This window comes from Primulina huaijiensis, chromosome 2, assembly GCF_012295235.1.
Source record: "Primulina huaijiensis isolate GDHJ02 chromosome 2, ASM1229523v2, whole genome shotgun sequence".
In the NCBI taxonomy this organism is placed as follows: domain Eukaryota; kingdom Viridiplantae; phylum Streptophyta; class Magnoliopsida; order Lamiales; family Gesneriaceae; genus Primulina; species Primulina huaijiensis.
The window spans coordinates 6960229-6975835 of record NC_133307.1 but is presented as its reverse complement, the minus strand read 5'-3'; the positions used below and the strand labels follow the sequence as shown (position 1 = coordinate 6975835).

The following is a 15607-nucleotide window of genomic DNA, read 5'->3' as shown; positions in this document are numbered from 1 at the left end:
ACTCAGATTGTCAAAGACGAGTTCTTTGAAGATTCGTTTGAGATCGATTGTTTATCTCGTTAATATTTATTGCTAAATTCTATATAATTTAGATGTAAATATTACAAACTTACTTGTGTTAAAAAGATCGAGACAACATAACCGTTTCTTTGTTTAATCGAATCAAGGGCGTGACTCCGTTTTTGAGCGTGTTTGCTTTTCGTGGTCGAAGAATCGCATCATTTAGTATCAGAGCCTTTGGTTCCCTTTGATTCAAATAAGTTTATCGTTTTATTATTAGATATGTGTTTATCCTTCGATTGTTGTCAGATCTGTTATCCTATCGTTCTTCGTCTTTCGTGAATCTTTGATTATCAAAATTTTGTTAGTCTTTTTTTCTTTTTTTTCGAGTTTGCACAATCCTCCTTGTGCAAAAAAAAAAGTACAAAAATTTTGAACATTTGCCATAAATTGGTCTTGCTATTTTGTTATATTCTCTTGTGAGAGCCATATTCAAGTGTCTCTCACAATCAACAAAAAATAAAAAAAATTTAAAAATAAAAAAAATTGATGTGCTATTATTTAGCATTGAGTTTTGTTCTTATCTCTATTTTGAGTCATATTCAAGTGACTCTCACAATCAAAAAAAATTATCAAATTTCTTGTTTTACGCAGTCTGTGTAAGTCGATCTTCAAGTGTCGTGAAGTTTGAACTTGTGAGTTTGATGCACACAAGCTACAAAGCCTGAAAGCATACCCTACGAGAGAATTCTCAAAATCGAGTGAAATACTTGAGGGTGAGCGTTTATTTCTTGGAGTGACGTGTGATGTTTTGTGGTGAGGACAAAAAAAAAGAAAAAAAAAGAGTCGAGTGAATTTTCATTGGAGTGACTTGTGAGAATTCGTGATCGAAGAATCGTCAATTTCAAACAATGTTATGAGGGTTGGATAGAATATGGAAGGAGTTTAAGCACCGACGTGAAAGGTATAGGCGGTGCGAGAAAGAAGTTGGGACGTATGATAGGCAAGATGATGAGGATAGGCGACGTAGAAGATTTGGAGGGAATAGAGTGTTGCATTTGGATCGTGATGATGATAGGCGATGTGAGGAGAATGGAGGAATAGACAGAAGAGGTGAACGTGATGTGCATAGGGAGTCGTTGGCATCCACGTGGAGGATGAACTTGGAAGAGAAAATCATTGCTTAGCCAATGAAGGATTCGAGACTTGAAACTACCAAATATGAATATCAAGGTACATTTACCAACTCAAATTCTAGTACTTGTGATATTATATGTTGTTGGTGTTTAGCAGTTGGTCATGAAACTAGCCAATGTCCACGTAACGAAGTGACAGTAGTCGAGTCGTCTGTTGAGCTTGAACCGCAAATTGAGGTTGAGGTTGTAGTTGAATCTGAGTGTAAGGTTGAGAGTGTAGTTGAACCTAAATCTGAAGTTGAGCTTGTAGGCCTGAACTTGGAATTGATGTTATAGTGGAACCTGAATTTGAGGTTGTGGTTAATAAAGATATTGACGATTGTATTCCACTAGTTGATGAATCGAATGATGTTAAACGATGTACAGTGGAAGCTGAATCATTAGGTGTAGAAAAAGTGCCTAATTTGTCTGCTATGGAGTTGGAGAGTAGACATGATGAAACGATGGTTTATGAATGCGCTGAGGAAAAACATATTTCTTTTGATCAATTGAAATTTATTAAATTGAGTAGAAAAAAATTTGATAGGGTCGAAATAAAGAGAGAACAGAAGAATGAGATGGCCATGAAAAGAAAAAAAGATGGAATAAATGAGATGAAAGACAAAGAAAAAGAAAAAGAGGCCAAAGAAAAGAAAAAATAATAATTTGAAAGCCCAAACGAGTGAGGTAGAGAATTATTTTTTTTAGCATAAATCCTTCATGTACCTTTGTACAAAGTTGTTTATTATTACTGTGATGATATCGCGGGTTCAATCTCGAGCATTGTTATTTCACTCTTGCAGGATTATGGAAATGTCATGATAAGGAGACAAGCTAGAACTGATGGTGGAGGAAGGCCATGTGTTGATCAACATGACGTTAGAAGTAATCAAGGTGAGGAAAGGTTAGTTGCCAACGCAACAACTATGAGGTATGACTTTCGTCCTTATCTTAATTCTTTGTTGTGTTGTAGTCAAGAATTTGGAGTAAGTGTTGAAAATGAGATGTCCAAAGGGTCTAACTGTGAATTAACGTTTTTGTCGAGGAGTCATGGAAGTGAGAGTGGTGTGGTATTGATTGAGTTAAGTTCAACTGATATTGATTTTGATTTCTCAAAAGCTTTCAAACTGATAAAACTTAGTTATGACCATGAATTGTATGCATTGTGCTTAAACTATTGTGATGTGATAAATGATGGCATGGATAGTACATTTAGTGTGTCCAATTTGCATTATTCATATTTGTTTGATGATGGCATTGGAAAGAGCATGAATGAATATAAGAATTTTTATGTTCATACTGAATACAATTTTAAGGAGAATAAATTCTTCATTCTATATTCATTGCATGAGTTATGTGCTAGTGAGCATATTGTAGTTTTTTATCAATGATAAAATGCATGATTTTATGTGTTGGTTGCATACGAAGAGGTGTATCGAGTGGAACTGTGAAACATGCATTGCATACAAGAGATTGACATTGTGGCAAGATTCTTATATTGTGCATGAACTACGTCTTATTCTTAGTAAGCTATGGTCATACACTTGTATGGATTTCATTTGTATGTTAACTAGGTCTAAGAAGGGGAGGAATCTGATTTTTGTGATACTTAATGATATCTTATTGTTATTATTTGGTGTCATGTGTTATTTGATGTTTGATGTAATTGATGATTACATGGAGAGGACAACCAAGGAGTTGGGATTCAAAACGTTGATGGAGCATGTGGGCGATGACATCTACAATCTAGTGTTGAAAGGTAAGTATGTTGATAATTTAATTCTTTTTATTACTAACTTACTTCGTTTTTACGTAGGTAGCCAAGATTTGAGGACAAATCTTTTTGAAGAAGGGGAGTGTGATATGAATCTGGCCGGGCATGATGTGCTAAGTCTTATTATTCGAAGCCTCAAAGAATTCGACATGCATAGCAATAAAGTTGGAAGATATTTCAATGTTATTCAAGTGCTAAATCATGAAGAAGGGGCCAAATCAAGACCCGAACCCGAGAGCTCTGCGCTAGGGTGGGCAATTAATACCGCCCCAGCGCCAAAGACATTGTCCTGTGTCATGTTTTCAAGAACATTCCACACTAGAGCGGCCAAATATTACCACCCTAGCGCCAAAGACACTGTCCCGCGCATGAATTCTAGAAGCCTCGGTGCTAGGGCGGCCAAACATTATCGCCCCAGCGCGCCGTCTGTGTGAATAATTTTAATTTCCTAGTTTAGAGTCTAAATTAATTAGGCAAGTAGATTTTTCATATCTTTTAGATTTTGTAACAATATATGGACGAATTTCATCATTGTAAAAGAATAATGATTGAGTTTTAATCATATTTTGTGAGTTTTCTCTCAAATTTCAAAGCTTGGCTTTGTATATACATTTGTGTGTTTCTCAAATCAAACTTATCAAAGTTTTATTTTATGGCGTTTGTCGATTGTTCTTCACTCGAATTGTCAAAGACGAGTTTTTTGAAGGTTCGTTTGAGATCGATTGTTTATCTCGTTAATATTTGTTGCTAAATTCTTTGTAATTTAGAGGTGAATATTACAAACTTACTTGTGTCAAAAAGATCGGGACAACACAACCGTTTCTTTGTTTCATCGAATCGAGGGCGTGACTCCGTTTTTGAGTGCGTTTGCTTTTCGTGGTCGAAGAATCGCATCAAGTATTGATACATTCCTCCATAGATTCATTTCGTATTTGGATGGAAATGAAATAAAAGATGAAGAAGCTTTGACTTTTGAAATAAAATTAAAAGAAAATGTGATTTTTTAAGGTGTAAATAATGTCAATTTTTAGGAGTATGGTTGAATTTTCATTGTAGGGCTTGCTATATCTATCGCACGCAAAACCTTCCGCGTGCTTCTTCCTCTCCCCTTGGAAAGGCGAGTGACTCACACGGGCACGGAAGAAACACTTCAGCGCACATCTTCCGTTCCCATTGAACATACCTTAATAAGTCCCAACAGTTGCTTCACAGGTAGGCCCACTTAAGTTAAGGGGGGTCTTGTCCCTCGTTTCTTACCAATCTTCGGTGTGTAACCGGCATCTTGTCAGCTACAACTAAAACTATTACCAGAAAGACAATTATAATGGCACACCATCTATATGATTTATTTTGTATGCGTGGAAAATGAGCAAAGAAAGCAGGCACATCAAAAAATGGATTTGTTTAGTGAACAGTGGAACAATCTATTTGTGATAGAAAAAACTCAAATAAAAATTGGCTCCCATACAAGATATCGACCCGAAGTAAAGTATGGTGGATGCCAACAACTTTCACTTGTTAGGAGTAGATGGCCAGCCTGCTGGGTTGGGTGGCTGGGTTAACACCATCTGTCGCTTCAGTATCCGAAACAAATGCTCTGCTCATTTTAGCCTCTTTTTTTTTTTTTTTTTTTTTTTTTTTTTTTTTTTTTTTNTTCCAGCTCTAATATCAGGATGCCATCCCACCATATGAAAGGGTCGAGAAAATATCAACCAAACTAACTTTTTTATGCGATGTGACATACCAATCTATTGTGAGAAAGTTAAATCAAAGTTTTAACTCCAATTCTATTTTATTTTGACATTAAATGGTAAAATAAAGCAGGATTTACATTCCAACCCTGCGCCAATATTGGTGGCGCGACAATTGTATATAAAATGATTTTATTATTGAATTAAATTGCCTAAATTTTATTTATAAATATTTATCTTTTAAATTTATTATTTGAAAAGAATTAAATATATTGCTTATTTAATGGTAATAAAATTATAACATGAATTAACATTTAATAAAATAAATAATTATGAAATAAAATAATTTTTGTAAATATTTAAATATATTAATTTTAGAGTTGATTGATTGACGAACAATTTTATATTTGATGTAAAATAATTGTGTTATTTTGAAATTAAATTGCACTTAAATAATGCCAGAAGATTGCCTAAATATGACCTTATACCAAACAAAATTTTTAGATCCTAGATTTTGCTCCAATGTCATAGTATTTTTTTTAAAATTGAGTTTCGAAAGCTAAAGCTACTGCCATCGGCACCCCAACGGCATCTTTAAATTTTAATACATGAATTTCATTCAATATCTTAGTAATAATTTCGACTTTTTCACCAATATTTTTCCATTTTTTTTTGTCAGTAACTCCTACTCGGAAGTCATCTTTTAACGAGAAATTGACCTTCAGTCCCCAGCCGTCTTGTGTTCAGCCCCTGGTTACTTTTTTAGTACCACATTTCCACATGAAGTGTACCACAATTTTGTGGATAAGGAGTAAACCCAAAGAAATATTTTGATTGGGGATTTTTCACCAACTTCCCCATCTTTTAACCCATTTACATATTATTTTAAATTGATTTTATCTAAAAATCTTATTTTGTAAAAAATCATAAATAACCAAACAAATTACTTGAAAGCTAAAAATAGGCTATACACGAAAACGAAATATTATATATACATTGTGCTACGCACACAATGCATGTATTGCTAGTATATAACAAAAAGCACATCAAAGAACCAAAATAAGACATGGCAAGCCATTTCAAGTACCATTTAATTCCAACATTTTCTTAGAAATTTACAAGTTCAAGTTTCATACTCTATTCCAAGTTATACATCTTACATTCAGAGAGTTTGGCCAAGAGAGTTTCGTACTCTATTCCAAGATATATATATATATGACACGCAGTGAGTTTGGCCAAGCACATCTTCAAAAGTTACATCTTCTGTAAAAGAAACCCACGGTGGGATTAGACTCGACAGCTTCAAATACATACAAAGCAACGGTTCGGTTCCTACACATCCCAATCATAATATTCATGCCAGGCCATGCAAGTAATCTAAGTTTTCTCTGCGACTACGACCTTCTCTCAAGCTTCGCCCTCTCCGGTACTCGATTTCTGCGTCAGAATTTGATGAACCAAAATGGTGTTTCCAGCCAATTTTCGAAGCGCCAGTATTAGTATATATGTCTTCATCATCGCTAAGTATTTGGCTACCCGGAAATCTACGCCCAGACCTGTCTCCAAATCGTTTTTGTTTTTGGACTGGCTCTGGGAAAGTAACAAAAACTAATGTCACTCAATCATGAAAAAAGGATGAATCCAAGAATACAACATATGGTAGAAAACATACATCCAAATTTTCTTACCAAACTAGGGATTCAACCAGGTCAAAATATATACTATATTTGGTTTTATTTTCAGAGAGAGAAAGTAAAACAATCATTTTCACCTTATTTTCAATTCTTTTTTCCGAACACATTCCATTTCAGTTCAATCTTCACATGTTCCTACATAATCATTATATTCGAATCAATTTTTCACCTAGACATGAAATTCAAGCTATTACTTTATTTTCTAACGCAATAAGAGTTCAAATTTTAAATGCCCCTCAAAATTTTAAAAGAACAAATAACCATCAAAATCCTCCATGACGTGCACATACAATAGAAAAGTCTCCTTTTTAAAAAAAATTATTTCCAGAAACCCAATATAAAACCAAAAATTTCTGAGTATTTTTGGGAAAACTTAATGGTCAGTGCACCATAAGAAAAGACTTTCAACGCTTTTATATGTTTCGAACTTTAAAACGAACAGCATACATGAAAATTGGGTGAACTATAGGAACAGCATATACGAAAATTGCGTAATGATAGTTCACCTTCAATACTATTATAAGAACCTGACACCCCAGAAGGCACTCCATCTGTGCGATTCAGTCCTGCTTTACTGATCTGTGGACTAGGAAAGTCTACTGGTCTTTCACCTGTTTGTGAACCATTTGCTGTTACAGTCGAAACATTTTCCTCTTCCACAGGCTTGCTTGAGGTAAAAAGTGACATGCTGAAGGTTTCCTCTGATATGTCAGAAATCTCGACATAATTAGTTGTAGTGATGATTTCATCGGCACTGAACCCAAAGGACGCCCTGTAAGCTTCTGGTTCTTCAGTATCAGGTGGTTTGCAAGTTTTGTTCTGCCTACTCTGATGTACATTCACACCATTTGTGTAAGCATCCGTATCTCTTGAGATGCTTAGCCTACCACCAGAATGAGAAAATGATGACTGGTCCACGTAGAACTGGGCAAATGTTTCTGGACAGAAGAAATTGGAGTCTTGACGCGGCTTAGAGACACCAGATGCTTGAAGCCCAAGAAACCTGCCAGACTCTGACTTTGCATATGAAATTTCCTGTGAAGGAATCGAAGGATCCCATTGAGGGGGGAACTCCCTTTCATTAAAAGATGATGATAAGCGATCATCAGAAGCCCTCAAAACAGGTGATCTGAGAGCACTTGCAGGACTTCCGGGATAAAGTGAATAAGTTGATTGCATATCATTTGCAGTAGAATAATTGGTCTTATCGGTGCTTTTTATTTTGGAAGAGGATGAAAGGAAACGAGCATAGGGCACATCAGGAGAAGATGGAGTGGTTAAATGTGCCAACTCTGGTGGTGGTGTTAATGGAGCTGTGGATGGCTCAGTTGTGAAAGTTGAAAATACAGGTGGAGATACCAGTTGTGTCTCATGTGCATATGGACCTGTAACAAACATGGTAGAAGAAGGGCCTCTGGGTGAATTGGCGGACAAGAAACAGTTTGGTGACTGAACAGTAGACGGGAGTGCAGAATTTGAGAAAGAAGCAGGTGAAGATGGTGGAGCTAAAAGTGATAGAGCAATTCCAGTAGTCTGATTAGGCAAGCCACCAGGTTGATGTCCATTTGGCTGATTTGCTAAAGCATTGGCGTCAGAAATTCGCGAAGCAGGTACGATACGCTTTCCACCTTGTTGTTTGCGAAAACATGATAGTCCACCCAAACAACCTCCCCACCTCTTTAGCTGTCAATAAAATAAGTTGTCAGGCCAAGAGTCCTACAAAAAGGTTCTTAAGCCGAAAATTTTTAGTAAGAATTGATTGACACGACATGGTAACTAAAAATATGCACATACATTGGAAGAAGACACAAAACGTAAATGTCCTTAAAAGCAAGAATATTTTTTAGTGTGTGAGACCATAACTTGTTTTAGTGATATACGCTTATCATTATCAATAGAAATATGGTTTTCTTTTTACAATGATATCATAACTTACTAGAAATTTAGCACCTACATGACGCCATAAATGAGATTTTATTCTCAAGTTGCTACAACTGATGGATTGATAGTCCTGTGTAACCACCATCACCATGGTTACTGCTATCACAAGAATCTGAAATCATATCAACTCCTTCTCGACTTTATATAGTCCCCCCAAGAGCATCCCCACCCCTGGTATAGGTGGTGAAGCCAAAGGTGAGATTCTCACATATGATAGGAAGTAGCTCCATATGGATAACTTCTCGAATGAATGACAAAGGAAATTCAGTAACCAAAATAAAACCACTCAATCATTAGTCTTTTCATTGCGGTCAAAGGGCCCTCATCCTATAGATTCTGAGCAAATAAATAAAGTAAAAAAAAAGGTTAGGCGACCCCCGGTTTTCCATCAATCTCTTCACTACTTCAATGGACGCTAAGTGATGAGAGCATGGGCAGTGATATTATTCATATCCATAATTTATTTCAATAAACAAGTACTGAACGATAATCACAACCATATTACCAAAATGATAAGAATAACAACAAAATTACATCTTACTGTAAGCCTGGAATAACAACAAAATTACGAATGACCTCGCAAAAGGAGAGAAAATATGAACGCAACGAACTTCTTTCTGCGAAAGAATGGAAGTATTATAATGAAAGTAGAATCTTCTAGATTCATGAAGCAACATACCCGAGGTGTCGATGGTTGCTGCTGCTGCAGAAATCGATTCTGCTCTGACGCCATAAAGAATTTGGTGTGTAGAGTCCGACAAGCTAAACTTCCACACCTGTAAGTTTCTGGCACCACCTGATGATTTAACAAAGAGCGGTTTCTTTACCTTCCTTCTGTGCACCAACCAAAACAAAAATAACACATGACATCTCAGAAGAATCTTACATGTTCAGGCGTTTTGATTGGCAAATGGATTGAATTTTTTTTAAAAAAAAAAATCCGACATAACAATGGAAGACTGCCTCATGAATCACTTGCATACATAAGCTAGCAAATACAAAATTGGGGTGGTACGTAGTCCACGTAAATAAGCTACAAGCAAGTACATAAAAAGTTCTTTCTTTCAACCAAGTCCTAAAGGGGTCGATTTCAAATTATATTTTTTCAACCTCATCTATATTTTGCACAACATACGGGGTCAAATACAACTATACAAGTGGTATGCGATACCAATATGTTATATTTTAGTTCATATATAATAATATTATAATATAATACAGTTTATTTTATATATACTATTACTTCAATTGATAGTTTCATTAGAAGCTCAGATATCTCCCATTCCCTCCCATCACCACCGTTCTTGGAAACTGTCCTCTGTTTTTGTCAGTTCTTGGAACCGATAAAAAAAAACACACAATTTTCATCTGTTACTCAAAGATTTATCATTTTTGTTACCAATGAGCACAAATATGGCCCCACTAAAAATTATACAAAATTATAAAAAAATTCAAGAAGATTCACTAATTCTTTCGTGGACCAGGGAGCGAGTGATGGTCTCTCAAACGAACATATCGATAGTGGCAAAAAAAAAAAGAAAGAACAAATCCATTAGTTTCATATGCAAATCTGCAAACTTCACTTCCAAATCTAAATAAATTTAATGTCTCCCTTAACCCATCTCCCAACTAAACTACTGGCTCACAGTACCATTAAATCCGAAGGAATAAACAACGTAAAAAAAAACCCAGCTCTAAAATAGAACTGAAAAGCTAAAAAAAAACCCATTAAAAAAGCACGCCAAAATAAAGAACCCACACCAAAAAAATCACTATAATGATAAGCGAGCAAAAACAAAGTACCGTAAAAATGCGGTACCTGAAACGAGAAACAATTACATTTCCATGAAGCCTGCTAATGGGAAGAACAAATGGCTCAGAGATCTGCAGAAATCGAGTGGAAATCAGGTGGGTGTAGAGTAGGAAAAAGACTGTGTTCGCTTTTATGCTTTGTGAAAGGGAAAGGTAAAGCGATGGCTAGATCTAACCTGTAATCTGGTCTTTCTTTGCTGCGTTTTGCTTTTCTAATCTAATGCTGAAAAAATCATCGTTTATTGTATTAATTCATTCTCGAACAATTTATATAAAATAACAAAAGTAAAAACTTGTGTGAATAAATCTCACGGATGGTATTTTATGAGATGGATATCTTATTTGGATCATTTATAAAAAAAAGTATTATTTTTTATGCTAAGAGTATTACTTTTTATTGTGAATATCGGTAGGATTGACCCATATCACAGATAAAGATTCGTGAAATCGTCTCATAAGAGACCTACTCAATAACAAAATAAATAAATAGGAACATGATACGTTAATTCTCCAACTTGATCATATTTTTAATAATCGAGTATTAATTTTGATTATTATAGTACTATATATAAACAAATATAAAAATTGTGGTGGAAAATTGAGGTATTTTTTTCTAATATTGATCAATTATTATTTTTTTAAATAGCTGAACAAAATTATTTTAATAAAAAAATATGATAAAATGATTTTTCATTGTTAAATAAGCTCATTATTTTTTAAATCTTTGAAGATATATATGGAGACTTTGTCATTAGGGGAAAAGAAAACATGTGGCGGCGCTTAGTGGGATGTAATTAAAAGAATTGCAATGATTCTGGAAAAACATAGGATTCTTTTTTATCTATAAAATATAACAATTTTCTATTCATTAAATTTTTTTTTTCAAAATCTATGATTTTCTCGTATTTTATGTATTTCTAATATAATTTATTATTTGTGAATATTATATCATTCTTATTAAAATGATTTTTCATATTTATTCTTATTTTTTCTAACATAATTTACAACACAAAAATTTTTTTAAGACGGTTTCACGAGTCAATTTTGTAAGATTAATCTCTTATTTGGGCCATCCATGAAAAAATATTATTTTTATGATAAAAATATTATTTATTATTGTAAATATGGATAAATTTGATCTAATCCGTGAAACTATTTCATAAAAGACCTATTAAATTTATAAAGTACAGTTTTTTACATATATTTTATGAAATTTTTAGATTTTATCAAACTTTTCTTTGAATTTTATTCTCATATATTTTAAATTAATATTTTCATTAACATATAAAATTTTCAAAAACAAAACAATGTTTAAGTTTCTCCTTTTTAGTAATTTCCAAAATCAAAATTAGTTCCTAAAAAGGAAAACTATTAGTAATTCTCTATCTTCAAACATAATTTTCTCCTCCCTCTATATTCCTTCAAATGTTTGTTTGAGTCACATAATCTTTTAAATTTTCCAAAAATATCCACAATCTTCATAATTATGGTATGTGACATTGTTACATCTATTGAATTTGTTCTTAAAAGCATATAGCCCACAGACATGCAACTACACAAGCTTTCCAGTTTTTATACCAGGTTTCAGATTATTGATTTATTTTTATATATGGTCCATCATACTTTCGTATAATAAATTGAACAGTTTACCTCTTTGATCGAAGTGTTATCAAGTTGTATCAACCGAGTTTTATAGACTGCTTCTCATAGTCCAACCACATAGTCGCAACATGTGGTACCTGACATAGATTCCTTCGAAGGCACCTAGCGCAACTTTGTTTCGTTTCATACCTCATGGTGTATTGTAAAGTGATTCAATTTGAAAATAATACATGAGAGGGCAGCAAGCCTTGTTCTTTTTATTCATACATACGATTTATTAATACATAGTAAGCTCCAGTAGAGGGGGAATAACTTGCTTAGCTACCTTTAATAGCCTGAATTACAACACATATACAATAAAGAAAAATGTTACAAGATTATTTTGTGAGAAAGATGAAGAGGTTGAATGATGTCTCCATCCTCCTTCTGTCTTGGTATTTATAGCAGTCTATGTGGATTTGAAATCCGGACTTCAAATTTTGTGAATTATTCTGCTAGTTGTAACCGAGATCATCTTCTGAGTGGTGGTCCTTTCAACAACTAGTTGGTGACTTGTCTTTATGGGTGGTTGAGTAGTCAATCTTCCAATAGTTAGTGTAATAGTCTTTTAATGGTGGTTCATCTTCCACTAATGGAGTGGTTGAATCGCATACCTATTTTATCTTTGTCAGGGAATATTTAGCTTTTGTATGATCCTCAAGAAATTTTTTTTTTCTGTCCATCACCAATTGGACTTGTTTCTGCATTATGCTTTCGGTCAGATCTTGGCCGAAAACCTTTCCCAAAATCTGGCTTCTTATGATTCCGGTATTCTGGGCAGATGTTTTATGACCATATTCTCACATGAGCCGTGTAACATAACTTTCGGCGAATTCCTTTGCTCCTCGACATCTTGCTATTCCACTGAAAATTTATTTCTTTTTCAAATAGGTCTTCTGCAAAACTTATTGTTTTTCTTATCCTAGTATCTAACAGAAAAAATACATTTACAGAATTCTGATAAAACTTAAATGAAAACTTGACTTTGTCCATCTCAGTTAGACAAACCTATAGACCCCATGGTCTTCTAGTAGAGATGTCATATTCAGTTAATGAAGCAACAAGAAGTGTTTCTTCGATTGGAGAATCTCTGATAAATTTTTGAATATTTATATATGGTCTTCTTAGCTTGATAAAATGAAATGCTTCATGTAAGTATTTTCCTGCTGGTTTTGGTGTTGTACTGAAAAAGTATAATTCCAAAATATCTCTTCTGGACAAATAGTCATTGTTTGTCCATGTCTCATGTACTACTTCATGAATCCACTTAGGTAATCCTGAAATTTATGGGAAGTTGAGTGATGTAGTATAAATAGAGGCAAGAGTCCCAAATTCATACCATGTCTTGACTTCGTTTGGATATGAATTTGGTCTCATCTATACCCTAGGATATTTTCCTACTACATCAACCCAAATTGTGGCTGGGTTAATGTCTATTCTTATTTTCAATTTCTCTCAGTTCTGTTGATACACCTAAAATGGAGAAATTGTAGATTCATTAGTATCAACCTTAGATTTATCATTGTCTCTGTGAGGTCTAAAGTTGATCTCCCCCTCTTCAATCCTCGAGGTAGAGACTTGACTTGAAAACTCGAAATAAAGATCTGGAGTATCAATTTTTGTTTTGGCCAATTCATGTGGATATTATCCCAACTTAACAATTGTGCTAGAGGTACTTGAATCCCCTGCTACAGGCATAAAGTCATGTGCTCGAAAACTTTCCATTTTTAAAACCAGTGGCTTCTCAATGCCTTGGAGGATAGCCATTTTCATTACAGACTGTATCTGGATATAAGCTTGTAAATATCTTGTAATTCGATCAGAGACAATTCTTTATCGGCTTATTGTAGCCTACCCGCAACTTCTATATTTAAGACAAGTTTATTAAACTCGTTTTGAAGCATTTCAAGGTGTTCCCTCAAATGCCTCTACATTTTTTTGACGTCATCGATATCACCGCTGTCTATCTCTTGTTAAGAAATTTGTAAGAATATTTTCATTAGATTTAATAATCATAATATCAAAAATATAATTTTGACATAAAGTTTGTCATTTTAACAATATAGTCTTCTCAGGTTTAGATTATATTCTATTTAAGTAAATTTCTTTGCTTGTAAAAATAATTACCATTTTTCAAAAGGCCTTTTTGCTGCATAAAATTCTTTTCCATTGATATGTTATCTAATGACTTCTGCTTCTGAAAATATACCACTGTAATACTTGCATGGTTGTTCTCCTTCTGGTGCGAGTTTTGTTAAAACTGATGTCTATCAATGATCACTGACATCTGTGTATAATAACATATCATCTTAATCTTGAAGAAATTTTTGAAAGTTTTTAACAAATTTCATTTAGTTGTGTTCTCATGTCCATATAATTTTTTTTTATCTTTTTTCAGTAATGGATTAAACACTTTTCTGTGTTTTTCTGGGTTCTTAATAAAAATCTCACAAAATTAACAACTCCTAAAAAGCTTTGAAATTGAAATTGTTTCTTTTCTTTTAGTATGTTTGGAAAATTTTATACCTTTTCTACTATATATTCTTACAAAATTATTTCCGACTCATCGATTTCTATTCCGAGAAATTCAATATTTCTTGTAGCGATTACTACTTTCTTTTCAGATAAACTCAGTCCTTCTTTCTTACAAACTTTAGAGAAAATATTTAATTGTTTAATATCTTCTTGCATATTTTTAGATAATAAAACATCATCAATATAGACAAACATGAATTTAAAATAATATTTAAATATATTATCTAATTTTCTTTGAAATATATGGGATGAATTAGTCAATTTCATTTGTAAAATTCTCAAATATAGTGACACTGTGGTGTGGAGAAAGCAATGAATTTTTACTTCTTTCTTCTATTCGGATTTGGTAAAATCCACACTTACAATCAAATTTAGAGAATATTTTTCGTTGCATATACAACTAATCAAATAATCTCTATTAATTATAAGATACCCTTCAAACTCAAAGATTTTATTAATATATTGATAATTAATAATCAATCTGGGTTAGTTTATTTTAATCTCACCATGATTTCTTACTGGAAAACCTGGACTGCTATATGATGATTTTCCTTTTTTGATTAGTTCAAGGTCTAAATGTTCCTTAATAATAATCTGTATATCATTTGGATCAATTATGTTCATCAGGATAGGCTTGTATATGAAAATTTTCATATTCTTTACCTTCCTTTATTTTAAGGCTGGCTTTGAATTGATTTTTATCCCACCATGCCAATTGATCTTCATTGTAATTTTCTTTGATGCTTTTCTTGACGTCGTCTAGGGATACTTTTGATTCAAACTCTGCATTATTTAGGTGTAGATCTATCTTGAGGAATTCTATTTATTGTGGTCGGAGGTCCTTATTTGCTCTCAATTGGAGCATTGTTTCTCTAAACCATCTAGAATTCTTCATTTTTGAGTTCAAAAATTTTCCTTCGTCACCACGCTTGCTGCGAAACTGGATTGACAATTTTCTGTAAAATGCATCTCTTAGTCTTTGGAGTTTGACTTTGTGATCATATAGTGTTGTGAGCACTAATTTTTTAGTCTCATTTTCTTGTGTATTGGACTTCAACATTCGTAGAAAATTGTTTCCAAACAGAATGTCAGCTCATATACCAAGGAAATAAATCGGTTGTGTTTTTACTTTGTACCACAATATTTGTCCAGCACTTCTAATTAATATTTCTATCATTTTAATCCTTTTACATAATATTAAGATTCATTTAGAGAAATCTCGTCCAGCCGAGTTTTGGCTTGATCGAGTGGCATTCTTAGGCCACATCATTTCTAGTGATGGCGTTGAAGTTGATCCAAGTAAAGTTGAGACAATAAGAGAATGGCCAGTACCCAAGAGCGTTA

General features: G+C 33.6%; 1 protein-coding gene across 5 annotated transcripts; it reads right to left on the bottom strand.

The window, feature by feature from the left end:
- Window positions 1-5694: 5694 nt before the first annotated feature.
- On the bottom strand, window positions 5695-10308 carry LOC140966115 (uncharacterized protein At1g76660-like). 5 transcript variants are annotated; one of them, XM_073426467.1, is made up of 5 exons: window positions 10072-10303; window positions 9162-9263; window positions 8955-9071; window positions 6841-8017; window positions 5695-6230 (listed from the first exon to the last, which is right to left on the bottom strand). In XM_073426467.1, exons 3-5 carry the CDS (start codon window positions 9006-9008, stop codon window positions 5995-5997), a joined length of 1467 nt encoding a protein of 488 aa, XP_073282568.1. In that variant the 5' UTR covers window positions 9009-9071; window positions 9162-9263; window positions 10072-10303; the 3' UTR covers window positions 5695-5994. The 5 variants fall into 5 exon arrangements, with proteins under 5 accessions (XP_073282568.1, XP_073282561.1, XP_073282580.1 ...); XM_073426487.1 differs by lacking the exon at window positions 9162-9263 and adding an exon at window positions 6412-6469 and having other exon boundaries at window positions 6095-6230; window positions 10095-10308; XM_073426460.1 differs by lacking the exon at window positions 9162-9263 and having other exon boundaries at window positions 10095-10308.
- Window positions 10309-15607: the final 5299 nt, after the last annotated feature.

Excerpts from the sequence above, each read along its gene's own strand:
- LOC140966115 (XM_073426460.1), bottom strand. The coding sequence starts at position 9,008 with ATGGCGTCAGAGCAGAATCGATTTCTGCAGCAGCAGCAACCATCGACA. Across the intron at positions 8,018-8,954 it reads AGCAACCATCGACACCTCGG|CTAAAGAGGTGGGGAGGTTG; the intron begins GTATGTTGCTTC and ends TTTTATTGACAG. Across the intron at positions 6,231-6,840 it reads TTCTTATAATAGTATTGAAG|AGCCAGTCCAAAAACAAAAA; the intron begins GTGAACTATCAT and ends TTACTTTCCCAG.